At 47.7% G+C, this 27,925-nt stretch overlaps 10 protein-coding genes across 10 annotated transcripts; 6 read left to right on the forward strand and 4 right to left on the reverse strand.

The window, feature by feature from the left end:
- Window positions 1-257: 257 nt before the first annotated feature.
- TREMEDRAFT_63699 (uncharacterized protein) lies at window positions 258-1,538 on the forward strand (the record flags this gene model as incomplete). The annotated part of the gene is made up of 2 exons (XM_007006058.1): window positions 258-579; window positions 652-1,538. The coding sequence occupies 2 exons, from the start codon at window positions 258-260 to the stop codon at window positions 1,536-1,538; spliced, it is 1,209 nt and encodes a 402-aa protein (XP_007006120.1).
- A 149-nt stretch (window positions 1,539-1,687) lies between these two features.
- Window positions 1,688-3,891, reverse strand: TREMEDRAFT_44831 (uncharacterized protein). Its single transcript, XM_007006003.1, has 9 exons — window positions 3,436-3,891; window positions 3,335-3,391; window positions 3,103-3,290; window positions 2,929-3,054; window positions 2,872-2,884; window positions 2,726-2,824; window positions 2,262-2,679; window positions 1,951-2,101; window positions 1,688-1,876 (listed from the first exon to the last, which is right to left on the reverse strand). Exons 1-9 carry the CDS (start codon window positions 3,838-3,840, stop codon window positions 1,840-1,842), a joined length of 1,494 nt encoding a protein of 497 aa, XP_007006065.1. The 5' UTR covers window positions 3,841-3,891; the 3' UTR covers window positions 1,688-1,839.
- A 205-nt stretch (window positions 3,892-4,096) lies between these two features.
- On the forward strand, window positions 4,097-7,828 carry TREMEDRAFT_74307 (uncharacterized protein; the record flags this gene model as incomplete). Its single annotated transcript, XM_007006189.1, has 7 exons — window positions 4,097-4,230; window positions 4,280-4,295; window positions 4,351-4,419; window positions 4,462-5,022; window positions 5,067-5,825; window positions 5,869-6,156; window positions 6,200-7,828. 7 exons carry the CDS (start codon window positions 4,097-4,099, stop codon window positions 7,826-7,828), a joined length of 3,456 nt encoding a protein of 1,151 aa, XP_007006251.1.
- A 775-nt stretch (window positions 7,829-8,603) lies between these two features.
- Window positions 8,604-11,847, forward strand: Tmmco3 (multi-copper oxidase laccase-like protein; the record flags this gene model as incomplete). The annotated part of the gene is made up of 14 exons (XM_007006059.1): window positions 8,604-8,803; window positions 8,860-8,894; window positions 9,095-9,301; window positions 9,473-9,621; window positions 9,775-10,047; window positions 10,149-10,249; window positions 10,353-10,535; window positions 10,633-10,696; window positions 10,741-10,879; window positions 10,925-11,006; window positions 11,047-11,116; window positions 11,222-11,418; window positions 11,544-11,616; window positions 11,689-11,847. 14 exons carry the CDS (start codon window positions 8,604-8,606, stop codon window positions 11,845-11,847), a joined length of 1,932 nt encoding a protein of 643 aa, XP_007006121.1.
- Window positions 11,848-12,075: 228 nt separating this feature from the next.
- TREMEDRAFT_63703 (uncharacterized protein) lies at window positions 12,076-13,336 on the forward strand (the record flags this gene model as incomplete). Its single annotated transcript, XM_007006060.1, has 4 exons — window positions 12,076-12,150; window positions 12,422-12,524; window positions 12,711-12,817; window positions 13,172-13,336. 4 exons carry the CDS (start codon window positions 12,076-12,078, stop codon window positions 13,334-13,336), a joined length of 450 nt encoding a protein of 149 aa, XP_007006122.1.
- A 236-nt stretch (window positions 13,337-13,572) lies between these two features.
- TREMEDRAFT_44834 (uncharacterized protein) lies at window positions 13,573-15,515 on the reverse strand (the record flags this gene model as incomplete). The annotated part of the gene is made up of 7 exons (XM_007006004.1): window positions 15,095-15,515; window positions 14,769-14,921; window positions 14,516-14,579; window positions 14,406-14,427; window positions 14,248-14,354; window positions 13,864-14,014; window positions 13,573-13,755 (listed from the first exon to the last, which is right to left on the reverse strand). The coding sequence occupies exons 1-7, from the start codon at window positions 15,492-15,494 to the stop codon at window positions 13,573-13,575; spliced, it is 1,080 nt and encodes a 359-aa protein (XP_007006066.1). The 5' UTR covers window positions 15,495-15,515.
- Window positions 15,516-16,230: 715 nt separating this feature from the next.
- Window positions 16,231-16,774, forward strand: TREMEDRAFT_63705 (uncharacterized protein; the record flags this gene model as incomplete). The annotated part of the gene is given in 3 exon segments (XM_007006061.1): window positions 16,231-16,277; window positions 16,297-16,437; window positions 16,558-16,774. The coding sequence occupies 3 exon segments, from the start codon at window positions 16,231-16,233 to the stop codon at window positions 16,772-16,774; spliced, it is 405 nt and encodes a 134-aa protein (XP_007006123.1).
- Window positions 16,775-18,274: 1,500 nt separating this feature from the next.
- TREMEDRAFT_74309 (uncharacterized protein) lies at window positions 18,275-22,049 on the forward strand (the record flags this gene model as incomplete). The annotated part of the gene is made up of 8 exons (XM_007006190.1): window positions 18,275-18,923; window positions 18,971-19,053; window positions 19,098-19,197; window positions 19,242-19,321; window positions 19,367-19,459; window positions 19,502-19,658; window positions 19,705-21,144; window positions 21,267-22,049. The coding sequence occupies 8 exons, from the start codon at window positions 18,275-18,277 to the stop codon at window positions 21,896-21,898; spliced, it is 3,234 nt and encodes a 1,077-aa protein (XP_007006252.1). The 3' UTR covers window positions 21,899-22,049.
- Window positions 22,050-22,224: 175 nt separating this feature from the next.
- Window positions 22,225-24,595, reverse strand: TREMEDRAFT_63707 (uncharacterized protein; the record flags this gene model as incomplete). The annotated part of the gene is made up of 5 exons (XM_007006062.1): window positions 22,225-22,672; window positions 22,966-23,063; window positions 23,123-23,382; window positions 23,523-23,704; window positions 23,766-24,595. 5 exons carry the CDS (start codon window positions 24,593-24,595, stop codon window positions 22,225-22,227), a joined length of 1,818 nt encoding a protein of 605 aa, XP_007006124.1.
- A 463-nt stretch (window positions 24,596-25,058) lies between these two features.
- Window positions 25,059-27,710, reverse strand: TREMEDRAFT_32810 (uncharacterized protein; the record flags this gene model as incomplete). Its single annotated transcript, XM_007005928.1, has 15 exons — window positions 25,059-25,226; window positions 25,289-25,532; window positions 25,580-25,673; window positions 25,715-25,730; window positions 25,779-25,826; window positions 25,870-25,895; window positions 25,982-26,139; window positions 26,188-26,330; window positions 26,378-26,434; window positions 26,478-26,813; window positions 26,855-27,190; window positions 27,244-27,304; window positions 27,349-27,502; window positions 27,563-27,585; window positions 27,637-27,710. The coding sequence occupies 15 exons, from the start codon at window positions 27,708-27,710 to the stop codon at window positions 25,059-25,061; spliced, it is 1,938 nt and encodes a 645-aa protein (XP_007005990.1).
- Between the last annotated feature and the right edge of the window lie 215 nt (window positions 27,711-27,925).

The following is a 27,925-nucleotide window of genomic DNA, read 5'->3' on the forward strand; positions in this document are numbered from 1 at the left end:
GCATGGTGAAGATGTGTTGTATAATGCCCATACTGATCATATGCATCCTGTCATCTTTGTCAATTATGTCATATGGTACTTACTCACGCCAGTGAACTCGCGCAGTGGAGGCGGTTCACAAGACCAATCAACATCTCTTTCCATCCAGTGTTTTATAATACCTTACCCCCATCCCCCCAATCAGTCTTACTTTCCCTCTAACTCAAGCCCCAGATCTGGGACCTATCATAAGTTAGTCCAGTCACAAACGATCACCAATGTCTCCACCCGGTCCATCCCATCCAAGTCGTAATGTCATCCTATTCAGAACTCCAACAGAACAAGATACCTACCATCTCACACTTTCTTCCCTAGGTTGTCATCCCATCTCAATACCCGTCTTAATGGAAGAATATCATATCTCTCAACTTATCCAAATTATACAACATGGACCGACATACGATGGAATCATAATTAGTTCTAAACGTTCTGCAGAAGCTTGGATCCGAGCTGTAACTTCTCTTTCTACTTCTTCAACTATCGATATATCCCCTTCTAACTCTTACGTACATGATTCCCTCACCCATTCTCACTTACAAAGTGAGTTATCTGATAATATAGGTGAGTAATCCTGACTTTGAAGTGTATATCTATTAGAGATGTTGATTCTAGATTGGTCTTCCACCCCATTATATTGCGTTGGGAATTCTTCACTTGAATTATTTAAACAATCCAATTTAGAAAAAAGATGGTTACCAGATTTACGTATGGCGATCAGTTCGAAATCAGCCACGACGTTGATCCCTCATATACTACTACATCATGAACCTTACTCTTCATCTGGATCTGGATCTGTTTCCGGATCGAATACCTCACATGTCACATCTCGAAACCGTCTCGGAAATTCGGCTTCATCTCAAGTTCTGATCGAGCACCGAAGTAAGAGGTACCTCTTACTCAGAGGTGATAAGACGTTAGATGAGATACAAAAGGTCATTAGGGAAGAAGGAAATGAAGTTCATGAAGTGGAAGTTTATCGTACATTCCCTAGACCGGAAGTAGAGTTGGAACGAGATCTCGATAGGATCATGGGGGACTTGAAAGATGAGGGAGGATGGTTAGGTTTTTTCTCTCCTTCAGGAGCTGAGGTTGGTTTGCCTTTTCTGAGAAAACGGGGTTTTATATCGGGCACAAGAGAACACATCAAGCGAGCGGAAGAGACGGGCTTAGCTTTCGACGAGGAGAAGACTGGTTTTGAAAGGGGGATAATGGACGAACAGAGAATTGTGGAAGAGGAAATGGTTTTCATCAAAAATTTAAGAGAAACCGGGAAGGAAAGACTGAAGCAGGTGGTCGGAAATATAGAAGGTGAAGGGGAGAATGAGGAAAGAGACGTAGGGGAAGGATCTACAGGGAGAGGAGGATGGAAAGTTGTGGTGATTGGTCATACCACTGAAGAATATCTTACCAGGTCAGACGTAGGGGTCAGAGTAAACGCAGTGGCGGAAACTCCGGATGTAGAGGGGATAGTGAATGCCATAATGATCCCAGATGGATGAAAGAGTTGAGACATAAATACTGATTGTGAGGGACGCCTAACACCATTAATCGACAAGAGAGTACAGTATATACTCAGTAGATCATCGAGATGACATCAAGACAAAGCTCCGCTCTTTTTTCAATGTGCTGTGCCTAGGGAAAATGACTAAGATGGAGCACGATCTGCATGACGCCTACTCTACGTGCAACATCCAAAAGGAACAACCAATGAAGGGAAACAAGGATGTAGTGTATGAATGTTCGTACTTGTACAAATTTGGGCACAGTTGTGATCCTGCAGCATGTCACTTCTACGATGGTTCATGATGATCGCAGTCGAAGTATGTTGAACGCAAGACTGTCACGATCAGCATTGCACACACACAATGAGGAAAACGGTTTATGAGTGATATCCAAGGATACGACACTTACCAGAAGATCATCACTGCTACTCCGTAAATAGCCAGCGCGAGGGCGAACCATTTGGTCAATCCTGCTTCTCTTCGGAATAGCTTGAAGTAGAAGAAACCAGGAAGGATAAAAGATATTATGGTAGATCCTGTTGATCCTACAAATCCAAGGACTGATGATCAGCATTGTCCCGGTGAAACTCGTCGCGAAGGAGATGGACACAACTTCACTCGTTCGATGTCCGCCAATAGGGGGTGATTCCAAGATGTATTATTATGGATGGAGAAGTGTTGCAAAGACCATATTGTTAAGGAGAGAATTGGGCGACTCACCAACTTCTAACTCATCCACTAGTAAAGCAATGATGAAACCTAAACTCAATATTCCCATGGTGATACCAATAAATTTCCATCTCCTCATCTCTATCGCACCTCCATGTGCCAAGTCTTCCACGTCCTCTTCCTCCTCATCATCATCTTTCGGTACCAATGGATCTTCCTCCGCCTCTGCCTCACTATCCTCGTCCGAATCTGGTATATCGTACGATGGCTCAGGTTTAGGTTTGATTATCCCGGATGTCATTTGATACACGCATATCCGACAGGGTAAGCATTGCAGAGGATAAGACAGTCCTACTAGGAGTACGATACCTAATCGACCGAGAGCGATGGGGAAGGATGTAGGAGGATACATGGCGATAATGTTGGATCCCACTTTACTGCCGAATGTGAGATATCCGATGACACCAAGCTAGGGGTCAGTGGGACGGGCTCAACATGTATAGAAATCTGCTGACAGCTTCGTAAACGGCCGTGGCTAAACCAATCGAGGCTCCAGTGACAACGTTCATTCTTTGTTGAGTTTTGTCCTTCAGTTCATTGTAGATAGGAAATAACTAAGGGATTAGCTAGTTGGTCGACGAGTCTCATCGACATTTCTCACATTTTGTGAACAGCTAGGAATCGTCAACTCCTATTTGCTTTGAGGCCAAGAGCTCACGTGTAGGCAAAGATTTGCACAGGAAAGCTGGCTAATGTGTTGGAACTAAATCGAGCAAGCACAACCTCTCCTCTGGACGGACTGGCTCCCTTGAAGATGTACCATGATACTACCACGATGAGAAGGCTGAGTCAGTCAGCTGATGATCGGTCGAAATAGAACGGGACAACTGACTAAACGACTGTGCCCAATGCGATTTGACTGGTGAAGCGTAACGCGTCAAGCGTTTTGAGGAATGATAAAGGCGCAATGACTACCATGGAGGCGACCAGCCAGAAATCTTGTGGCAACAACAGCGAATCGTCGGACAAAGGATGACGAAAAATGTTCGCCAAGGTGGCAAATACTTGAGGAAGTAAGGTCTGTATCATCAGTCATTATCCAGCACTACAGCACCCAAACTCACTTTACATATTATAAGATATGAGACGGATACTCCAAAGCACTTGATCGCTATCGCCAACTGCGAGTCAGCAGACCCTTTTACAGGGACAATGTGAGACTGACATCAAACACCCTCGTAGCCCAACCTTTCCCAAAAGCTATCTTTGCCACCTCGTTGAAACTCGCCTTCTTCATCTCGTGACCTGGCTGTCGTCCCACAATGGTAGCACATCGACTCAGGAGGTACAAACCAAAGAAAGAGGTGATACCGCAAAAAGCACACGACACAACTCCCGGTATGATACCCATTGTGGCGAAGGCGGAAGGAAAAGCGAGAGCTCCAGCTCCTATTATAGTATTGGCGAGATTAGAGATTGAGGATATGATCGTAGCTGAACCTTGAGATTGAGCTATAGAACGGGCCGACCGAGCTGAACGATGTGAACGGCGTGAGCGAGCGGGGGATATGAAATTGTTGTAGGCTGAAGCTGGAGCTGGTGAAGAGGTACCATATTGTGGTTGAGACATGATTTTTTGAAGTTGATAGCTAATGTTGGTAGACTGGATACGCTACACCACCGAGTGAACTCAGTAAGTAAGTACTGTACGACTATGGTCCAGTGACCAAGAGGTGAAAGGGAGGAATGGGGGAATAGCTGCATACGTAATCGGACCTGACCTTCTCCTGGGGATAAATAACAATGAAATATATGAGAGAATAATGTCTCACTGACGCGCCTGACTTCTTTCCGTCCTTAGTAGAGTAAACATTCAACATTGCATCATGTCCAACCCAGATGACTCTATCATGCTCCCTCAACCTATAGGCACTCTCGGTACCCTCTTCCTAGTCAAACGTAAGGCAGGAGTAGATCTTCAGAGCTTTCCAATAGATTCTGAACAGGTCACCATAGGGCGGTCAGTCTCTCTCAACTGACTGTGGTCGAGTTCCCGCTGATAGATACAGTGATTACGATTGCGATGTGAGCTTCAAGATACACCCGGAATGAACTACAACCATCTGTACTGATACAACAGATCCGACTTTATTTTTCAGACGTCTCTAAACTTCACTGTGAAATCAGCTTCGATCCGAGCAATGGACGGGTCAGTCTATCATACAAATCATCCATCATAGCTGACGTTTAGGCAACTCTCAATGTCTTGGGGTCAAATGGACTGTATCACACTCCTGCCGAGGGCATGTCTACTCATTACCAGCCGCCGTCAGTGATCGAACTGTCCGACAGGGACACATTCTCCATTCGCAAAAAGGTCTTTCGTTTCGAGTATCCAACTCCTGGATTGACAGAGGATATAGCTGGACTCATGTCGCCTATCGTCAAGTCTTCTACGTTACCGCCAGCTTCGCCTTCCCCCAACAAGGATTGGCCCTCCGACGCAACTCAGCCTTTCCATAGGAGGGCCTCTCATCGAATGTCCCTTGTGCCTCCAGGCAAAACATTCGTACCCTTTTCGCCTGCCAAACCGAGTCGACGGCACAGCGTGCTAGGTTTGGGCGATGCGAGCTCGACTGGAATGATGCCCGGATCTGGGCTGAATCACGAGATACCTCAAGAGGCCGACGAGAACGAACAGATGGAAGATGCCCCTGCAGACCTACTCGTCGATGTTACTGAAGGGGAAGATGGCGATGTCGTGTATTTGGAGGTGAAGGATGAAGACCTCATGGCCGGTCACTCGGTGAAGGTCAGCTGAAAAAATTGTAAGGGGTGTACAGCTGACTCCTGCAGCCCATCTATCAAAGATCCTTCTCGACTCCACAGCCATCCCGCAAGCTAACACCACGCAATACCTCCGCGGTGCCACGCACTCGCACATTTCTGCCAATCCCTACCCTCAGCCCAGCCCCTCCGCCTCAAGCGATGGCTCGGCAGCTCGTACCAGCCCAAGTGGCACTGTCCACTCCACGAGGGTCGTCATCTTTACGTAAATCACTTCTGCTTCGTTCGGCCCGTAGGGTGTGGGAAGAAAATCTCTCTCCGGGCCTGGAGGGAGCCATACAATCCGGCGATGTGGAGATAAAGCGCAAGAGTCTCAGCCCCAAGTGGACGGGGAAGAAGAGCTTGACCCCTCGACCATCTCTTGGGAGCGATGATGATAGTGAGAGTGATGAAGATCAGGGGGACAATCAGATACAACAACAGGAGACGACGGAGGAAGCTCAAGCGGTGCCTTCAAACGAAGAAGATATGGATAGCCTCGAGGCTGATATATCTCTTGATCTGGAGGTGAATACTCTATATGGTGACCCGCTGATCAAACAGACAGAGGATCATATCTCCGAGCTTGCTGCCCAGCTCAATATCGAGCAAATGGAGAATGACGGATACGACGAGGATGACTATGAGATGGAGGAGGAAGCCGAGGTGAACGGAGACCAAGAGGCCGGATTTGTCGAAGCCACGGGCGACGCTCCTCGGAGTGACGAGCTACCTCCTGCTGAAATCGGAGTCGAAGAGGAGATGGACGTTGTGGGAACGCCCGTCGCCGTACGTCTCTTACTCACAGTCGTGGATAGGCTGACTCGTGCAGCGACATTCATCAATTAACCGGTATTTCACCCCGCAAGTCCATCGGTATGGATCTGACCAGTCTCGTCGCTCATTGGCGTCAATCGGCGGACCTCCTGTTCGCTTCGAGCGTCTTCCAGTGACTCCTAACGTCCACGGAGGTTCTGTGGTACGCACCGTTCCGACCCCGGGTACCATGGGTCCACCTAGTCGACGCCTCATGTATCCGCCATTGCCCGTGCAGTCAGAGATGGTAAAGCTCCCCCAAACGCCAGCGAAAGTACCAGAGAGTCCTGCGTTGTTGGCAGAGGTGTGTTCGTCTACCTTGATCAAGGGATGAGCTGATGATGCAGGTCAAACGTCGACGAGAAACTTTAGCCACTCCTCGGGCTCTCCCTGCACCCCCTCCCAGCTTCAAAACACCGATCCACTCCACATCTCTCGTCAAGTCGATGTCACACCCAGCTCTAGCAGGTTCACCAGAGTCCATCGCCAGCCCCGACAAAGTCCCTAACACCCCCATGAATGCGCTCAAAAAACGTATGCAAGATCTACGTCAACAGAGCGTTCAACGTCAGGTGGCGCGCGAGAATCGGAGAGCGACAATGGGTCTCGCAATGCCCGAAACGCCCATGAGACCCAATATGAACAAGTCGGCCTCCTTCACCGTTGGACCTGCGAGACGATTCGTTCAATTTGGTAGTGCCCCAACACCAAGGTTCAGAGCGAAGCCTGAGCTCGATGTAGTCCCTTCGAGTCCTGCCAAGTCGGAGAATGAACCAGTCGAGCCGACACAATCTCCCGTCCGGGTAATTTCTCCTCGAAAACAAGCCACGCCGCCAACACCCCCATTCAAAGGCATCAGAGAAGTGTCACCTCCTCCCCAGCAACCGAAGACACCCTTTATGGGAGATCTCAAGACTCTCTTCCCAGCGGAAATCGACCAGGAAACGCCTTCAATGACAGGAATCAAGGAGATGTTGCAGCCTCCTCCTGTCATCCCGCCCACTCCGAGTTTTTCAGGCATGAAGAGTCTGTTCCAAGCTCACAAGGAAGTTGCGACTCCCAGTATGGATGGTGTGGCGGAGATGTACGAGCTGGCAGGATCGCAACTTCGGATTGAGGAGAGTACAGCGGAAGTCGAGGCGGCGGAGGAACCGGTGGTTATCAAAGTCTCGGTGGAAAAAGAGTCACGTTCTGCTCGATCGCGTGCTGCTACAAAGCGTCAAGCCTCGCCTACGAAGACCGTCAAGCCCACTTCATCAGCTCCTCGGGCCTCACCACTCCCAGCTACAATCACGGAGCCCGTACAAGGCGCTAACGGCACAACGAGCAAAATACCCACACGACGAGGCAAGACTGGTACCGTACCACCCACAACGGATGAGACACGCAGCAAGTCGACGCGAGGGAGAAAAGGAACCGCCAGTGTCGAGCCTGCTCCCGTCGAGACCGGAGTGAAGGTAACAAAATCGCGGTCGACAAGGTCAAAGACGGCTGAAGTGCCTGCCCCTACGCCTGTAACAGAAGTATCTGAACAAGTGGAAGAGAAACCATCTGTCAAGACGAGTACAACTTCACGTTCTCGTTCCACTCGGTCCGTCAAAGCAGTCGAGCCTATGACACAGGAAGTTTTATCCGTTCCATCAGTCGAGCCACCCAGCAAGCGCGGGAGGAAAAAAGCATTAAACGAGAGTACTCCTCAAACCGTACTCGAACCGGATCTCGAGACTGTCACTAAGCCCACGTCGAAGTCGAAACGTGCGCCTGCCAGTCACCCAGGAGTGAAGAGTGCAAGTAGGACAATAATTGAAAAGGAGAAATCTGAACCTTCTCGGATGACGAGAACGAAGACGGTGGAGACGAAAGGAAAGGAGAACGAGCCGGAAGTGGATATGAAGAAAGCGGTGAGGACGAGGGCGGCAGTGGGAGAGAACGTAGTAAAAGAGGCTCCTTCGAGATCTACAAGAAGCAGGAAATGAGTTTGGATATGGATTGTTTTGGGGTCTTGATATTGTAGTTTGAGAGATGCATGTTTCATATTGCTCATCACTCCTACAGTCTCGAGGTTCATAGCATGACAACGTCATTCATTCATGTTACGTGTCGTTGTCACGCGCGACCATCGAAACTTTACTTCGTCCCATTCGCCTGTCATCTGTCATTTCCTATTTCGAGATATGTACTGTACATGTACTCACTGTGCGCTGAACCACAATAACGTAGAATAAGAACTCATGAGACAGAAAGATAATGACGGAGGGGGCGGGGGGATAAAAAATTAGCCTATCGCCTGCGGGATGTCAAGGTGAGTGTAGAATCCTTTCTCCCGTCTTCAATACTTACTGCCTACTCTACTACTGTCCTTTGCCCATGTTTCAATGATTATTCAATTGCATGTATTACCAGACCTCTCTGCGAGACATGGTGACTCCACTTACTTTTAATGAGAATGCTATATTCATCCTTCCTCTCGTCCTCTTGAGAAGTCGACATGCTAATAGCACAGGATATCTGACAAGTAAACCCGTTCGGCCAACTCATGATTCATTCTATCACTCACTGAGACTCTAACATCTAACGTCAATATCCTTTCATTAAACAAGAAACAAAGTACGAGTTTCCCCCCTCTCATTCAATCTTCTCCCGCAATCCTTCCCGTCCTTCGGCCTTCGTGTGATTCTGATCTACTGATGTCACTAGCATCACATATGCCCGACTGACCGATCTTCTTCGTCCTTTTCTCCAAACCCCAAAATGCCTCATATTCTTCTTTCTCTGGTCATCCTCCTCCTCCTCCTCTCTCTTGAGTGTGATACCTGTAAGCTAACTGAGTTGTCAGAGGCGAGACTCGCTATCTTTCACTATAGAACGACGTCCACTTGGCTTGAGTTTCAATGTTTCTCAACTGTCAGGTTCCCATTGGCCTACTGGGCTTTACAGCTGGTTTCTTGCGAGTAAATGCCTGGCAGCCTGATTATATTCTTAGAGTGAGCGAAACGACTTTGTATAGTGATTGTCAACCTAGGCAATCTGTGGTGATCAATGGTGAGTTCTTCCTTGAAGTTTCTTCCTCCAAATGTCTTCACAACCCTACTTCATCTATCAATGGACTTGTCTTCCCTGCAAATTACATCTTTATACACTGTTACTCGTCCCTTGTGTATCCGTGGTAATCTGTGGACCTCATGAATCAGTCCACTCATTTAGCTCCAGGTACCTCTATCACTCGATGAGCTGATGTTTAGGAACCTCTCCAGGACCCCTGTTGACATTCCAAGAAGGTCAACATTACTGGGTTAGGGTTTACAACGATCTGCCTGACCAAAATACCACAGTGCATTTCCACGGGTTCTCTCAGTATGCTAGTCCGTTCAGCGATGGAACGCCTCAAGCTAGTGGATGGCCTATACCTCCCGGAGATTTCTACGATTACGAGTTTCAACTGGAGTACGGTGGGTGACATAATTTGCAAAATTGCTTTCCTATACTCTACGGCCCGGTATCTTTTCCTCTATTATATCATGTCAATGTGGTAGGATCCTGTGTATATATATGTAGCGATGGCAGAAGTTTTGGACAGTGTTCTCGTAAGGAAGAGTAGAAGGAACGTCGACTGATGGCAGGTTTCTACGGGACATACTGGTATCATTCCCATGTTCAGAACCAAGTTGGAACTGCTCAAGGACCTGTCATTGTCGAACAAGTCAACAAAACAGACTGTCCTGTAGAGTATGACGAAGAGATCGTCATGATGATTTCGGATTACTACCATGTGAGTAATTGTGATACCGGTTTACTCAAAGCCGAACAGTCTTTTCCTCCCTCCCCATCTCCCTCCGTCCATTCTCCCCCATCTTTCACTGACGCATCATGACTAAGATTGCCCGGTTTGAGGGCATGGAAGAAAATGGTAATCTGATACAAGGCAACGGACGACGTCATCATCGCCGGTCTCCTCAATACCACCGTTTTCGGCTGGCTGGGTGAACCGCAGAGCTTACTGGTCAATGGGAATGCTCAAGGCGTATGTAATGCTTCCGTTTTACTCCCGGGCCAGACTTGCGGCACTGGTTGTGGGAACAACAAGCAGCTGGTGAAACCTAGTACACGATATAGGGTTAGGATCATTTCTTCTACCAGTCTGAGCTATGTGGGATTGGCACTTGAAGGACACAACATGACTGTTTTCGAAGTTGACGTGAGTATTCCTTCTTCCCCCTATTCCCACTCGTCTCCTCTTGGAACATGACTGTACGTAAATTGATACGGTGATGAGAACAACCGATGCTGACAAAGAAGGGGACTTACGTGGAGCCTCTTCCCGTGACGAGTTTGGAGATGGGAGTTGGTCAGAGATACTCGGTGTTGATTGAGACTATGGACAATCCTACCCAAAGCGAGTGAGTTCACAGACCTTCTCACAACTAACTGTGGGCGTCTTTATCCCGAAAGCGCTAAAATTATCACCGGATGATAGACAAGTATCACAGTGCTGATTTGTAGCTGGTATTGGCGTCTGAGAACCATGTGGCGTCCTACCCGTGTCAATGGCTCAGCAGTGTGGTCATATGACTCCTCTGCAACTTCCGATTCCTTCACTCGGAATTCTATCAGTCAAGAGCCCACTCCGGTCGGTCTAAATGAAACCGTCCCTCTGCCTGATGAGGTTTTTGGATGGGTATCTGGGTTGGTTTTCTCTCTCTCCCTCACCTGGCGTTCTTCCTTTAGCACTCAACCCTGCTGGTGTACGCTTCATTCTGCTATCGACCGTTGACGACGTCAGGGACTTCAAACAATGGAATCAATCCGAATACCCTCCCTCCGATGAAGAAGTAACACGAATCATTGTATGTTTTCACTTCCGCCTACAAAACCCCAATTGAAATTGCAGATTTTGAACGCTCAACAAATGGTCGATATGCAAGGATTCCGATGGTCGATCAATGGACAATTGAACAATTCAACTTTGCCAAATGTGCCGTATTTAATACAACTCTACAATGAAACAGAGGACAAACGAATGCCGAATTGTAAGCATATTTCTGGGACTTTATGGTGATAATATTGACAGGAAGATACTACGGCTTTGCAAAATGGAGGTTATGATATTGGGTCCAATACTTATCCCGCGAAATTGGGAGAGGTATTGGATATTGTGTAAGCTTTGAACACTTGATCGCTTAGAGCTGATAGATAGGATACAAAATCGAGCAGGACCCACGTCTGGAATGGTGGAGGCACATCCATTTCACACCCATGGTGCTAAGGTATGCATCAGTCATGTCATACCAAGGTCCATCCTTCCTTGCCCCTTCTTTCTGAATACACACCGGATCGAACAACTGGAAGTCGTTTCTCGAGCTGAAGAATAGTATTGGGATATGGGCTACGGACCTGGTAACTTCTCTTACACCGCTCTGAACACATCTAGAGCCAGTATGAAAGGCTCACCGTATCTTCGAGACACGAGTGTGGTTTATTCCGGACCTGGAGAGAGTTACAATAGTTCCGTCATTGATGATGATGGTCCGGGCGGATGGCGTTTGTTCAGGATCAAAGTGTCGGATCCGTCAGTTCTTATCTCCCTTTTGCTGACACTGTCATCTCTCCCAGGTCTCCACTTTCTTGCTACACATTTACATTCATTTTGTTGACAATTGATTTGATGTTTTCGAGTGGTCACTGACATACCAGAGGAGCATGGTTGATTCACTGTCATATCACCGCTCATCAAATCATGGGTATGCAAGCTTTGTTCATGTATGGTGTGAGTTTCTCACTTGGTCCTATTCTCTCATACTTTGTCCCAATTGAGAAGGTACATGACTGATTGACGCAGGCGGAAGATCTTCCGGCCATACCAGATAGTCTATTGGCGGAGTATTTGACATATGGCGGAGGTTCCGATAGCTTTGATTCGCATACATACGTCCCGACGAGTTATTTTGAGACTATGGCTAGTTTGAGGATCAGGGACAAGGGGGAAGTGGATGGATGACTATAGGACTTTTAAATTACGCTGCAAGTTGAAAACCATCTAATGTACCCATGTTCATAATGTATCTGCTTGCACGTAACCATACCTTAAGTACCATTGGCAGATCTTCACGGAATGACCGCCACATTTATAGTGCCACATCTGTCCTCCTACTGTACATCATCTTTCAGCCCTTGAGCTGTTGCATGTTGCATTTCACCTCCTAGATACATCACCAGTGCTTCAAGTATGACGGAACAACAAATAGATATCACCGATCTGAGTCCGGCTCAACTACAAGAAGTCAAAAAACAACTTGATGCGGTGAGTGATATTCTCCCATCAGCAGCATTCCTACAATCACCTTCACCTCCTGTCATCCTGTAATCCTTACCTTTCCTCCATCTTTCTCATACTACTATATAGCCATATCCTCACTCAAATCCGACTTACATATTCTGCTCAATCTCTCCCAATAAACACTTCATCTCCCACTCTTTAACATCGATGTACTTTAGACTCATCATTTCTCGTGGGTAATAATAGAGTAGAGGAAATACCCTTCAGAGTGATCAAGGACAGAACTGAGGTATAGGAATTAGACCATCTCACAAACTCGTATTCTCAACTCAAACAAGCTCAAGCTAAATTTAAAGCTTGTGTGAATGATATAGGTGAATTAACACCTAAATCCAAAGGTTCGTTTGAAATATCTTATCATCTTTTAAATCCGTCATCTCTTCTTTCACATATACATAACTTCATCCCTCTCTATGCTTACTTTTGATCTCCCTGCATGTAATTTCTTTGGTCTTGGTCATTGTACCAAAAGTCTAAAAGGGAATATGTGATATATGTTGAGATGAGACAGTTGATGAATGTAGGAAAAGAAATACTCGTCCCTCTCACTAGCAGTCTTTACGTCCCAGGTAAGATTAATGATCCGGAATATGTGGTGGTGGATGTAGGTACGGGATATTATGTTAGAAAAGTATGTTCGTTTTCTTCTACGTCATTCTTGTGTTTTTTGAACCCTTTTTCCTCAAGTACCTTCTTTCGACTGTATCTCCGTTTCTTCTTATAGTTGATCTCCACTTCCTCCCCAGTTCGCTCTATTATCATCGTTAACTCAACTTCGACCTTCACCATATTAAAAGTCCATACATTCATCTGTTACGTATTTCCTTCACATTCCTCTCAGTCTGAATCGAAACTATTCTTGACGTCGATGTTCTAACTTTTTGATTAATCATGTAATTCAACATAGCGACCATCATGAACTCATTAATGTGTGTTCGCTACCCCGCAGTGATCTTGGTCAGACGCAACGATATCTAACCCACAGACAAAATCAGAGGCGAGACAACATTACACTTCTAAATCCAACTTCGTACAACAAAACCTTGAAACTTTACAAAAAGCCATAGAAAAGAAACAAGACAATGTCCAAAGTGTCGTTGGGGTCTTACAATCGAAATTACAAGAACAACGGCAAGCTCAACCCACATGAGATATCTCATCCTCCATCATCAACGCAGATCGTTCTTGAACTTGCCTCAATCAAGTCTTTTAGCCCCAACTCATTCGTATCCAGCATGAATCCATACCCTGCATATGCATGTACATTCGCTTCGCTACAAATACTGACATTGATCAAGCAGAAGGACAAATAAGACAGATGGTATTCCTTTTGAGTTACTGGGGAGTTTCATCCGGAAGTCAAGAAGAAGAAAGAATGGAGAGATTTCAAGTAGAAGGTACTGCCACTCCTAATTGACGGTGCATCCTCACTCCCGTCGAATGTAAATTCGGTTCGTTCTCCGGTGTCACGAAGCCATGTCGAATCAAGAAATCCACGAGGATGAGACCACAATTCGGTTTGAATTGTCTGTCATGTAAGGCGTCTAGTACTTCTGGGATACTCATCAACTGCTATTTAGTATCTCTCATGACATGCTACCCGGAAGGAAAATGAACTGTGATGGGATCGACATTTGTGAGTGTACCGTGCTGCCAAAAAATTGTACAACGACTCACGGCGAAAGATTCCACTTCATCGTCACATGGATGTGGTTCGACGTATTCCACAGAATCACGAGGTGGTAAAGAAAGGTCATATGTGTATTCTATCTCAGGTTGTAGATAACCATCAGGGGTGATGTAGAAATACGATACGGATCCTACATTTCTGTTGGTCAGATCACGCGTTAACATATCCCTTTTTATCCCGATCTCTCGACTTTGTCTAGTCACTAACGTTTCTCTCCTAACTTTCTTACAGAGTCTTGGATAATCTTCACAACATTCAGTAACGAAAATCTCGATTCTCCAATGATCTCTCAGTAAGATTTTCTGTTGGAATCCTTGTGAAACTTGGGATGAAATTGGGTAGAATCGGATGTGAGGAAAGACATGACATACCGTATTCTTTTCCGAACCAAATCTTCTGGCAAACTCGCCTCTTCTGCACACTCTTTGATCATACAAGTAAGAGGATCCATACCTGCTGGTATTCCCCCAGCTACGCTCTATCCATCAGCCCATGGACCATGTATCTTGATATGGCCCTTGTGACTCACGTTGTCCAGTTTACTAGGCCAGCTAGAGATCAGCTTCATGACGTCTCAAATGGAGAGAAGCAAGTAATGAAGGACGCGATGGGGGGAGGGACAAGAGAAGGTGAACATACGTAGGTTTGGTGGGACTTCGCCTTGGGACCCAAATCTTCATGGAAGATCCTTCTCCTTCGTACGCTACATGTCAGCTTCTTCATTCTCCAGACTGTAGCTATAAGTATGAGAAGGGATATGTCGGATGAGAGACAAGCATGGAGTGGTCAGCGGGAACGGTGGAGTTTAGACGAGAAGACAGAGTAGGGAATGCCAAGGCAAATGGAGAGATGGTGACGAAAGAGAAAGTATGGGAAATAGACAAAAACTCACCAGTCATATGCACACCATTAGTCATAAATCCAAATAGTGCACATGCAGCTCTTTCCAAAGAGAACGCTCCATTACTCATCGTTCCTATTGGTATTGTCTTGAAAGCTGATGATCTCGGATCGGCGTAAATCATATATTTCTCGTTTCTCCATCCTGGACATCAATCCTCACTCATGCGTATCCTAGTCAATGTCTTTCTGAACCTCTATCATTGTAGTAGTAGTCGGTATCAAGGAGAGACATGACTTTCAGGCTGGGGTTCTACCTGTTGGAAAATCGCGATTTGGATTAAATTGAATGAGAGAGGAAAGGGGGTTCTTACATACCCTCAAGACGACTCATAAACTTTCCTTCATCCCTCCATCGCTCCGCAAGAGATTGCATCACCCTGCCCTTCTCCTCATGTCCCCCTTTGACCACTTCCGACGAGAAACAAACACAGTCCACATCATTCTTCCATCTTCCGTCTTCTCCGGGTGATGACGATCGGATGAAAAGAAAGTCTGGACAGTTGAGATTGAGTAGTTCGTCCAGTACGGGAGAACGTACTAGACCAACGGGAGATAAATGATTTTGATAATCTTCTTGGGTGAGGTGAAAGGGGACGTATGGTTCTAATGTTATTGGATGATGAGTGGGATAGGGAGTTGGGAAGGGAGGGAAGTTGTCTGCTATAGCGACGATATCTAGTAGAGTAGAGGTTTGAGATTCTGGTAGAGAGGTCATTTGTGTTGGATGGCGGGAGAGATGAAGAGGACGACAAAGAAGATTCAAGGGGTGAGGAGAGTGATGGAATTGGAGTGCAAGTGTGATGGATCGCCTAACGACGGCGTTATTGTAGCGGAAGTAGATGTAGCATGAAAACGAGTACCAGCTGCATGAGTGCATATGCATCATGTGATAGATGGCATATTGTGATTGACATTTGAATTCGTGACGATTAGGATGTCCCTTGCCCCCTTGTGGCAGGAGTGCACAAAAGATGCATGTTGGTAATTAAGTGGATAGAAATACGAAGGTGACGTTGATCTAATCATCCCGACCATCCCGACCGCCAGTGAGTGAAACTGGCAATATGATCTACTTCCGTTCTTCGCCTCTCCCTCTCATAGTTACGTCCTCCTGATCAGCTCTGAACCTCCGACACTCCCCCGTGAGAAGTCTTTTTCATGTGTCTGCCAGTCATGCGAAAGAAAAAGCATTCAGCTACGGATCGCGTCCCGATTGGGCCAAGTAGAATCACCGGGACCTGAAGAGTCAGTACAGTCGGAAGTTTGGTCGGAAGTCTTTCATCTGATACGCTCCGGTGGCGTCGCTCAGGGGTTTGGTCGTTGGAGAAAGAGGTTGCATGTGTTTTGAAGCTTCTTTTAGATCTGCGAGATGCGTCAGCAGATTCTCCTCTTCTGCTGCTCGGTGCTTTGCCACGAGACTGTCTGGGCAAAGTTTGCTGAATTGCTGATTCATGCTCGTGCTCGGAGGGATAGGGATGGACGTTTTGGTGATAATAATGTAAGTGGCACAGTGGCAGACCGGCAGATGGTACTAGCAGTGGTACTCTTGCATCCCCTCTGGCCAATCAGAGTTACGCAGTCATGACATCCCGTTCAGTGACGAAAAGTGTCAGGACGACGTCAGGATCCAGGTCCGAAGATCCAAGAGCTACGCTGGGGTGAGTGCCGAGTGGAGGTTCAATGTACGACTCAAAGTGGCAGAAGTAGTGTCGATTCTCGAATACTCGGTATCGGGGAGATTAGACTTTTTGATCGGGGATTTAGCGCCTTGCCCTGAGGGGCCAAGCGGCTCAAGTTGTCGCCCTGAACGGTCCAGTCCAAATGTCGACCTGCGAATCCACAAACGCCCCTTCCTTCTTCCTCCTTCTTCTTCATCTCTCCACATTACACATCGGTGCATCCCTTTTCTCTCGCCACGTCTGCATCCATATACCCTCCGAACAACGTCTCAAACACATTTCTTCTTCTCTGATACCCGAGTGGATTCAAGCGTAAAACAAGTCGATCATCACGTTCGACCACCACAGACGTTTGTCAGATCTCATACGGTCGACGATCACACAGGGGTTATATATCTGTCGGGCGACCGGTTTCGTCCCAGGTGAGACGAGTAAATCTTGGTCGTCAGGAAGAGTCCAGAGGGAGAAACAGTCGATTCATACATCTGGTGAGCGATCGTCCCCCCATATTCATTCACCTCTTTAGTATTATCCAACACCATGTGATTCCCCCCGCGGAACATTTGTCAATCAATGCGAGGTCGGTGGCACCTGTTAGATTGTCATGACATGTCACTATATGTAGATTTCATGCTGATACTGTACCTCTTGTTGACCCCCCTCCTCTCATTCACCGACTTCACTCCTTCTTCATTGTCCATGCCGACGATCCGACCCTTGTGCCGACTTCGGAAAACGCACATCCCTCCACGTACGACTTGGGGAACCCCCCTTTGGGCCCTTGTGATAACCCGGTCACTCCGGCGTCATCATGTTTCTCGCTTGCCTTTTGCTCAATGACGACTCTCTTGCCGCAATACGCCTTGATGCCATTAACGCATCCCTTGATGCCCCTGATATTGGTCGTGGATGGCGAACACTCCTTTGGCACCTGTGCGCCTGTGCGTCCTAATCCACACTACCGACCGACCCACGGCCCTCGGCCACGATCATTGGGCGGGGACGTGCGACATGCTTTCATTCCACCCTTTAGACCCGCGACGCACGACCCACCCACCCCTTTCTTCCCTCCCTCCCTCCTCCCCACATCGCCTCCCTTGCATCGACAAATCTCCTTTGATCACCTAGACCCGGACTACATACACTAGTCTCACCTCAGGACACGACACGTAGCTTGGTGAAAGAGGAAAAAGGTCAACACGTTCCGCGTTATCAACACCACCAATAGTCTCTCATCAACCACTCTCTTTCCTCTCCTCGCTTGTTCGGCTCTCTTTCCGATCGATCTTTTCTCACTCGACGACGTTCTCCCTCCTCCTCCTCCCCCTCCCCTTCTTCTACTCAACCTGCTCACTTTCTTGCTGGCTACTGGACATACGACGTCAAATTTGGCCTGGTTGATCAAGAGTCCAGAGTCAAGATCCGGTCGTCTGTCTTTATCGGGCGGCGATCCCACGCTGTTCGTAGCAGTTCACACTCACCTTTCATCGGTCAAGTGAGTTCTGGCCCAGGTTTTTCCCTCTCTCTCACTCTCTCACATTCCCAACCATTTACGCCGTCTTTCTCCCACTGCGACGTTCCGTCGCCTTCCATCAACATCAAACACTTTTCATCAACTACCGCCGAGTCTCAAGACTCTTCCCTCGTTTCCACGCTAACGTCAAATTCGACTTCAAAGGACCGTCTTCCTCATACACCGCAACAGAGCTTCAAACCATTCTCATAATCCACCACTTCTTCTCCCACTTCTTTCCCCCAACTCGTTCCAGCTTCAGGTTGCTATAGATCTCTTCACGTCCCTATCGCAGCAGTAACAATGTCAAGTCTCGTCGCTAACATACACCCTCTAGCTCGCCTCACCTTTTCAGCCATGACAGATGCTCGCATGAGTCGTCCACATCATCATCACCCTCAGCCATCTTATGGTCATTCAGCAGGACCTACCTACTCCGCTCCACCCCCAGGCGCGCATCCATCATATCAGCATCACTCCTCCAGACATGTCCCTAACGGTCCATCCGGGCCTGCCGTTGGACATCCCGGTCAAATGATCGCTGGGCCATCGGAAGTCGCCCCGCCCAATGCAGTCTCCAATGGCCACGCTCGCGGCACTCCCGTTCCTTCGGGAATCAGCGCGGTCGCGCGCGCGGGGAAAGAAAAGCAAGAAAGTATCTTCGCGCAGCTCGCGATCGCAAATGAAAATACCTGGACACTTATCGGTGCGTCGGCCAAACTACAAAGACCCATTGCTGATCAGACAGGGGCTGTTGCGGAACAGATGCGAGACGAAAACCGAGCTTTATCCGCCTTCGAAAACGCCATCCGCCATAACCCGAATTCCATAAGTGCTCTAAACGCCGCTGCCTCAATACATCGCAGTCGGGATAACTTTGATAAGGCTATCGAATATTTTGAGAGAATTTTGAATATCAAGCAGGACAATGGGGAGGTGTGGGGTTCGATGGGTGAGTCCGATTGATGAGCCTCATGACGTACGAACTGATCGACGCAGGTCATTGTCTCCTCATGAAGGACGATCTACCAAAAGCATATACTGCATATCAGCAAGCATTGTATCATCTCAGCAACCCTAAGGTATGTGCTACCTGAGCGTGCTTCGACTTCGCTTATATCATCAGGAACCAAAATTGTGGTATGGTATCGGCATATTGTACGACAGGTATGGATCGTTTGAACATGCTGAGGAAGCCTTCTCAAGCGTCCTGAAAATGGATCCCAGTGAGTCAAAGGCTTAATCGTAAGGCTCAGCTGATATGGGCCAGATTTTGACAAAGCGAATGAAATCTACTTCCGTCTCGGTATCATCTATAAACATCAACGTAAATACCAAGCCAGTCTAGACGTGAGTGCACATGACTTTTGTGTGAAGCAAACTGATGACGACCAGTGTTTCCGGTATATTCTCAACAACCCACCTAGACCTCTTACCACTTACGACATCTGGTTCCAGTTAGGTCATGTATATGAACAGGACAGAGATGTGGGTCACCGTCAACATAATCTGTACAAGCTGACAGTGCAGTACGAGGCCGCTCGAGATGCTTATATGCGGGTTCTGAGCCAGCAACCAGATCACGCCAAAGTACTTCAACAATTGGGATGGCTGTATCACCAGCCCGGCGCGCCTTTCGCGGACCAAGAAAAGGCAGTAGAATATCTGACAAAGAGTTTAGAGACAGGTGCGTAATTTCAATCGGTTTCCCAGTCGCTGTACTGAATGCACAGAAAACACGGATGCTCAGAGCTGGTATCTGTTGGGTCGCGCATTCATGTCTGGACAACGTTACAACAAAGCATACGAAGCCTATCAACAAGCCGTGTATAGGGACGGACGCAATCCGACATTCTGGTGCTCCATCGGTGTTCTCTACTACCAAATCAATCAGTACCGTGACGCACTCGACGCTTATTCTAGAGCCATACGCCTCAACCCTTTCATCAGCGAGGTTTGGTACAATCTCGGTAGCTTGTACGAGTCGTGTAATAACCAGATCACCGACGCCATCGATGCCTATACTCGCGCCACAGATCTCGATCCCAACAATACTGCTATCAAACAGCGGTTACAGATGCTACACAATGTCGGAAACAACAATGGGCCTCTCCCCCCTGCACCCGGACCGGTAGACGTTCATCCCTCGGCTTACAGCGCCGCTCCTGCCCAAAACCTACCCACTCAGGGCTCGCCAGCAGTGTCTCCTCGCCCTGGGCAACACGACATCAGAGGAGATGGACCTATTCCCTCGGCCCGAGACTTGGCACCTCCGGAGACTCGAGCACATTCACCACCTCTCTTCAGGGGAGGTGCAGTTCCCCCACCTCTAAACCACGTAGATGAGAGTCGAGGCGCTATGTCCCGACACGCGCCCTTGGCGCCGATCGAAGTGGACAGGTCGGAGACCCCTCGTGAACGAGATATTAGAGAAGGTCCGGCCTTTGGTGGGGGAACAAGATTTGATCCAGGATCAGAGATGTCTCATAGACGCGCCGAATCACCCACTTCGCCTAGAAGGAGGGAAGTGTATCACGGACATCCTGCCCACCCTTCTGTCAGTCACAAAGATCGAGAGAGAGAAGAGAAAGAATGGAGAGACCGATCTCGTGGTCCACAGATGGGTGCTGTCATGGATCCCCGAGGTCCTTCACCCCGTTTGCAAGAACGTGGTCCGCCTTCACATGGTCCTCGTCAACCGTCGCCTCGTATCTCAGAATACGGCCGTCCACCTGCGTTCCCCGAACAACCTTATGGATACTATGATAATCGCGCTCCTCCACCCGGTCCAGGTCCATTCGAGCCCCAAAGGCGCTACGACGAAGCCAGCAATGGACAACCTGGTCCGGGACATCGACATGCATCCGCATCACGCGATCTGAGACCTGACGACTTGCGGGCGCCCAGTCCTGCGCTGAGCATGAGCAGCAAGGCGGGCTCCAAACGCAAGGCTGGTCAGACGGACGAGAGATCGAAGCGAACGAGGGATGATAAGACTCCTGGAAGTGGAAAGAAAGCAGGACCGGGGTCAGCGAAACAGTCAGGTTTCAGAGGAGGTATGGAGGAGACAAGTCCGAGACCTACCAATGCGAGCAGTCCGGCAGGAAGCATGTCGAGCACGCATCAACAGACTCCGAGGCATCCTGCTCCACCCAGCAGGACAATTGACGAGGGTAAGTGTTTCACTGTCCCTCATATGTCACCGTGTCCTTCTGCTAGTATCATTCCGATCGCATCAACTCTGTCATATCGTTCAGTCTGTGAAACGATTGAGACCGAAGCTGACTCTTTGCAGACTATGATGAAGGCGCAGCAGACGCTTTGATGACTCTTCATGGGGATCGTCCTTCAATAAACGGTACCTCGCGTAGCGTTTCGACCAGTCCAATAGCTTCACTCTTGCAAGGTAATGGCAAACGTCCAGATCCTCCATCACCGGCCGAAGCGAATCTTTCCCACAAACGCCCCAAAGCGGATATCAACCTTCCAGGTAGCTCCCCCGCCCGAGTGGAGAAGGAAAAGGAGAAACGAATGGTCATTGAAGTGCTCAACACGCCTCGTATTTCCAGCCCAATGCCTGGTCCATGGCCAGTATCGACCTCGGTCCCTGGAGTCATTTCACAATCCGTCACACCTAGAGATGAGAAGGAAGCATCGGTTGTTAAATCACCTTCTGTGAAAGATGACAAGAGGAGGGAGGATGAGATGGAGAAGACGACGAGTGCGAAGAGTTCTCCTGTAAAGGAAACGTCCAGATCGCCTACTCGAGCCAGGATAAGTGGTGAAAGAGGGACACCGCCTGTTTTGACGGCGGAGAAAGAGGAGGGGAAAGACGAGGATGTGGTAATGGAAGAAACGGCAGAGCCTCGACCGATAGAGGAGGTGAAAGCGGGAGAAGATGAGGAGACGAAGAAGGCAGAAGAGTAGATTTTGAAGGAGATCAATTGTTATCTGTTTATGCTCAACATCGGGTTATCTCATGCAGGATTTACATAGTCTTGATTATCTTAAGGAATTTTTCGTGGATTTGCTTGGAAATCATCTTTAAGTTGAGTAACTATATGATAATCAAATTAACAAAATTTATCCTTGCAGACGACGGCCTGACTGTGTTACAAGTCGACTATTTCCCTTTGGTACCTCGCACACGAGTGAATAGTTAGGCGACAGACATAAGATGATAATGCATATGCAAGCAGCCATCATCATTCCTCCTCTCACTTTCTCTCCCCCCAATCCATCTTCAATGCCCCTTATGGATCCTGCCCAGTCCCATCGTCTCTTTCCCTCTTCACCCAATCATCCTCTTTGGACCGATCTAACTCGGATCCAAATCCCTCCGCACTAGCCGTCAAACCTCCCCCGAAAGAAATGACGGCCATTAGCAAACCCACCACTAATCCGATTCTCCATAACATACTTTCTCCCCCTTGTGGAGGATCATGAGTCGTTCTAGCAGCTTCAGTATCTTTCCTCCTTCCAAAGACTGTACTGGGGTTGTAATGTTGACGAGGGTAGGTATGTGGATGCGAGTTTAGATGATCGTTCGGGGTGAAATTGGAACGAGCGGATGGATTAGGACGTTGCCATGCTCTATGTGGACCTGATGAAGAACGTGATAATGGGGAATGTGAGAGATGTGATGGATGTAAATGATTCGAAGGGGAAGAATGGGGTTGGAAAGAAGTATCGTATGATTTTCTATTGAATCAGTTTCAAAGCTGTTTACACGATTTAAATCTTCTTGATATACACGATTCTCTTATCATATGTGTAAAAGTATCAACATCCTTAAACACTAGAGTTATGAATATTATTATTTTGGTAAATCATTCTGACCAGTGAGGAAATAGAGAAGTAGGAAGAACATAAGTGACAACCTGAATCTCCCCCCGATTCGTTGTCTCGTGACACATTGCTACTCAGTAAAGCGGTAGTTTCCTCATAGAGTCATGAGGGGTATAAGAGGGGATTAGAAATTAGAATATTCTCACCTTCTACCTTCATCCCCTAAAGTAGCATAAGCGTCGTTGATCTCGTGAAATTTAGATGCGTCTCCACCAGGAGCGTCAGGATGATGTTTCTTACTCAACTATATCCATCAACCTCCATCCTGTTTTTTGGAGGAAACAAGCTGGAAGCAAGGCGTACCGCATAAAATTGAGATTTGATCTGTTGTTTCGTAGCGTTTCGAGGTAATCGAAGTGCTTCGTAGTGTGTCTTTTTGATCACGCTCGAGGATGAAAAGGGACGAGATGGGTACGATCTTGAAGGTGCTCTCGGGGCAAGATGAGTCTTGATGGGGATGGATGGGATGATTCCTAGGGGAGTGTAAGGAAGTTTAGATGGACCTGCTTGGTTTGATATGATTAACGATCGTAACATGATCCAAGGTAGTTGTGATTGGCCTACTGGAGTGAGAGAATGGAGAAGTGACAAGTTTAATCTCATATGCATCTCATGTACTTCCTCCACAATAATAATGTTCACCCGACAAAGTGGCATGTGGCATTCACTCGACTTGTACTGGTAGACCCCTACTACTACTGACTAACTAGTCCAGCCGGCAAGTCACTACAGGAATTTTGGCTCAACAGAACCACTGCTGTAGCCAAACCCAGACTGATCAAGACAAAGAAAGATGCAACGAGGTCACGTTCCAATTTCGCACGTTTTGTATGTTCAGTCAACGTCTGGGCCGTTTTCGTACACCTCATTATTGAATCATGATTCCTGATGATCAGCTTTCGTTCAAACTTCTCTCACTACCAGACGGGTAGGAAAAAAGACTTACATTTCTGTCGATTTATTCCTCCCACTAGCTCGAATACCTGCTTCTAACAAGATTTCCATCGCACACTCATGGATAGAATTCCTGTCTTTCCCTTCTGGTAGTTGCAAAGTCCTGTACAGGTGAGCAATGTTACTCCATAATTCAACGACCGGGTGCTCCTTTCCTTTTTTAGGCCAACGAGAATCTTTCTCCAACTCGGTGATGAATCTTGTTAATCGCCACATATCTTCTCGGATTTCTTGATCGTGCTGACTCGTCTGTCGCCAACTATGAGGGAGACGAAACCGATCAGAGAATGAAAACCAATGACTACGGTATGCTAGATCGTCAAGTAATAGAGTTCTAGCGAGTTTTAGCCGTTCCAGTTGGTTCAGTTCTTCAGTATCTGCAGAGACAAGGATACTGGGGACGATAACAGTATGATTGACAGGGGTACTGGGAACGGTAACAGTATGAATGACAGGGGTACTGGGAATGCTACCAGTATGAATGACAGGCATGTGATAGGAGGCATGTTGTGACTTTTGGTTAGATGTGTCTTCCTGTCCAGAGAAGGGAATGGAGGAGGTTGAGGTGTGCCTCGAGGCGGGACTGTTGGAAAGAGTCTGATCATCCTCATTGTGATAGATGATATTCGGGGCGAATGTGTCTTCCTGTCCAGAGAAGGGATTGGATCCTTGTTGTGATTCATCTCCGCTGGGGGCCACCGAGCCGTCTTTAATATGTGTCCAAAAAGCGGTCAAAACTCGATTGTGGGTAGGGGGCTTGAACAGGAATGGGATGGACCTTTCGTTCATAGGTACGATCGATCTGTGGGTCCTTGATCTCATCTTGAGTAGAATATAAAGAGACGGGGTTTTGTGTTGTTTGTAGAAGAGATGTTGGCTGTTTTATATCAACCCGATCCGCCTTCTCGACTTGAATTTATGAATTAATCTCTCGATGCGGTCCTTCGAATTTGAGATAGTCGCGGAGTTATCTATCATTCATCTAAGTTCGTTGAAGGAAGTGCGTAAGATTCAATTTACGTCTTGACGAAGGATTTTGATGATGATATGTCGGTCATTCGAAAATGAACTCAGCCATGGTGAAGGGACGGGGAATCGCGTTATGAATATGCACTTCAAATTTCAATTTGTTCGGAGCTGAGTATCAGTAGATTGATGAAAACGTCATTGATGTGAGAACCTCAGCTAGGGGTTATTTACCAATATTTCCATCAAACCCCGAAAAGTTGATCTGTCGAGTCGTACAATACGAAGCCCATTTCCCAAAATCATTCCCAAATCTCCTTCAGATATCCTGGCATTCTCTTCTCAGCCACGCCAAAGCCCGAGAATCATCAAACTTTTCCAACAAAGGAGTGAGCTTCTCAAGAACCTCGTTATGATATTCGTTAATCCACTTTCGTTCCCATTCGACAAGAAGATCATGTTGAATCAATTTCGTCTGAATCGGGCACTATACCATAAGTAAACGTCGTTCTCAAGGTGAATGGAAGTAGAACTTGGGATTTGACTCACCATCGTGACTCTTTCGAATTCAAGATACCCCTTACCACCGAAGTTATTCCTCGTATCACTGGGTTTGACGATCATAACGTTTTCTATCCTGATTCCAAATTTCCCATCCGCGTAATAACCTGGCTCATTCGAGATCACGTTACCGGCAAGTAGAGGATGATCGTTATAGGCTGGTCGGAGACCGACGCCTTGGGGTCCTTCGTGAACGTTCAGAAATGCACCTACTCCGTGTCCTGTTGAGTGTCTATCAATGTTTAGCTGGGATTGGACGTACGTTCGAAGGGAACACACCTGTAGTCGAGGCCGTCAGACCATAATGGACGGCGAGCAATAGCGTCGATGATGTACCCCGTGGTGCCTTGTGGAAAAACCATGGTGTCCATTGCTGAGTGTCAATATGACCCGCAGGTCTGAGAAATATCTTACCGATGTGGCCTTGGAGCTGCTGCGTCAGCTGAATCAGACGAGGGAACGATGGCTTCTCACTCACTACTCGTGTGAAAGCTCTTCTCTCCTCATATGTGGGTGTACCGAAGTGCTGTGGTGTCAACGATGATATGAGAATTATCCTGTTGACTAACCAATGTCCGAGTCGTGTCTGTGGTACCTAAACGTCAAGAAGGGGCTAATGTACGTGACCGTTGGACTGACCATCCAGATACTGTGCTACCGATCAGCTGACGACGACTGAACATCTGGAGATAAACCCACCTCCGGAGTCGCACAAATATATCTGATCCACTTCGATGACAGCACTATTCTCCGAAGAAGGTGCATAATGTATGACAGCAGCATTCGACCCTGTCGACGAAATTGTCTCGAATGACAAGCCCATGAACCATTGGTTTTCTCTCCACAAGTCAACAATGTCTCAAAAGTCGAAAAGTTCGTAGACTAACTTGCGATATTCCTCCAGCCGTTGTGCGGCATGATACTCTGTTAATTTCGCGCCTCGGTGTAGAGTCTCCTCCAGCCAGGCAAAATATCGGACCAAAGCCGCTCCGTCTCGAATATGACACTGTCGAAAACCCTCTATCTCGGTCTGCAAGTCAGCATCTGACATCTTGAACCATGTTGAAAATAGCTTACCGCGTTCTTTTTGGATTTAGCTAGTTCGATCATGGATTTCTGGACTTCCACATTACTCTAAACCGTAAGCATCCGTGGCGTGGGCTGCCAGGGAACGTACCTCGCCCACAGCTTTAGCGACTGCCCAGCTCGTTTTGCCTCCGATCAACACCTTGTCTGTTTTCACCAGTCCCTCCTCTCGACTCTCTTCTTGAGTGAGGGCCCTCCCTAGTATCTGCTTCTCTTTCCCGTCGCCTTTTCTCGTTGTCTCTGACGCTACCTCCCGCTGTTGAGTGAGTCGTCGTCCCCATGTATGCAGATAACTCCACAATTGTCCATAGTCTAACACTGCTACGTCATTTGCGTGCAGATACTCTCTGATCGTCTCGCTAATGGAGGAGGGCTGTATGAACAGCGTGCACTCCTCAGGAGTGAGGATGACATATGAGAAGAAAACCTACTAGTCAGTTCACCAATCGTACGAGAAGGTAGACGTACAGGGTTGTAAGGTATATCACTCCCCCGGAGATTGAACAGCCATGCTACTTCGTCAAGCTGACTGACGATCATTCCTGGTGATCCCGTCTTGGTGAGCTTCTCCCGAAGAGACCGTAGCTTTTGTCCCAATGCTTCACCAGTGAATCGTTCCTCGAGTCTGAACACGGGGTTGGCAGGCCGTGGAGGACGAGAATACCAGAGGACATCGATGAGATTCTCTTGAACAGGAAAGAGGGATGATTTGCTCCTATGAGCCGAGAGTAGAGTCGTGAGAGAGATAGCCTCGGAATAGGATATGAGAGTGGGATCTATGCCGATCTTTGAGGAGGAAGCGTACTGATGGGGAGCATGAGTTCACGACACCTGTCTGAGATGTTGGGAGAACTGACCTGCTTGAGCCATTGATTCCAAGGCAGGACATCTGGCATTCCTTGTTTCATGAGTGACCAGCTGTACTTCAGTGAAATGAACATGTTTGTTTACGATCTACTCACCCCTGACCCAGCTGTTTCTCCGCTTGAAGGAAATATCGACCATCCGTCCAGCATAACGCTCGATCTTGAGTGATAACAGCACAACCAGCTGAGCCAGTGAAAGAGGTGATATGAGTTCGGCGAGCATCACAAGGGGCGATGTATTCAGATGAGTCTCATGGTCAGGTTCGATTCTCTTCCGGTCACTGAGCTACAACTTAGCAACGGTACTCACGAGCGTCTTCTGTGGGTACGATGCTGTGCACGTGAGCATGATAAGTCGACAGAGTCACGATTAACAACACTTACTATACATCCAGCTGTCTTTCTCTCATCAACTCTCGCAGAGCACGAAGCTTGCCCAAAGAATCGAGTTCCGTCATGGGCGGAGGAATGTCGCTGGGAGTCACCGACCGGGTTGATATGGAGACCGGCCTCAACTTTGTGGCCGTCCCAGCGACAACTGATAGTCGGCACCGGAGCTTGTTTCGACTAAGAAATGAACCGACTACAGCCCGTCCTAGCTTCATACAGGGTGACCTTTTGAGGCGGTGGTGGACTGTGAGAGTGCCATGTTGAGTGTTGCATGGTTGCATGT

The sequence above is a fragment of the Tremella mesenterica genome, assembly GCF_000271645.1.
Source record: "Tremella mesenterica DSM 1558 unplaced genomic scaffold TREMEscaffold_9, whole genome shotgun sequence".
Classification (NCBI taxonomy): domain Eukaryota; kingdom Fungi; phylum Basidiomycota; class Tremellomycetes; order Tremellales; family Tremellaceae; genus Tremella; species Tremella mesenterica.

Bases quoted from the DNA above. Each gene is read 5' to 3' on its own strand.
- TREMEDRAFT_44831 (XM_007006003.1), bottom strand. From the start codon at position 3,840: ATGTCTCAACCACAATATGGTACCTCTTCACCAGCTCCAGCTTCAGCC. The intron at 3,291-3,334 runs GTGAGTTTGGGT...CTGATGATACAG, and splicing joins CATATCTTATAATATGTAAA to ACCTTACTTCCTCAAGTATT. The intron at 2,102-2,261 runs GTGAGTCGCCCA...GCTGATCATCAG, and splicing joins AGTGGATGAGTTAGAAGTTG to TCCTTGGATTTGTAGGATCA.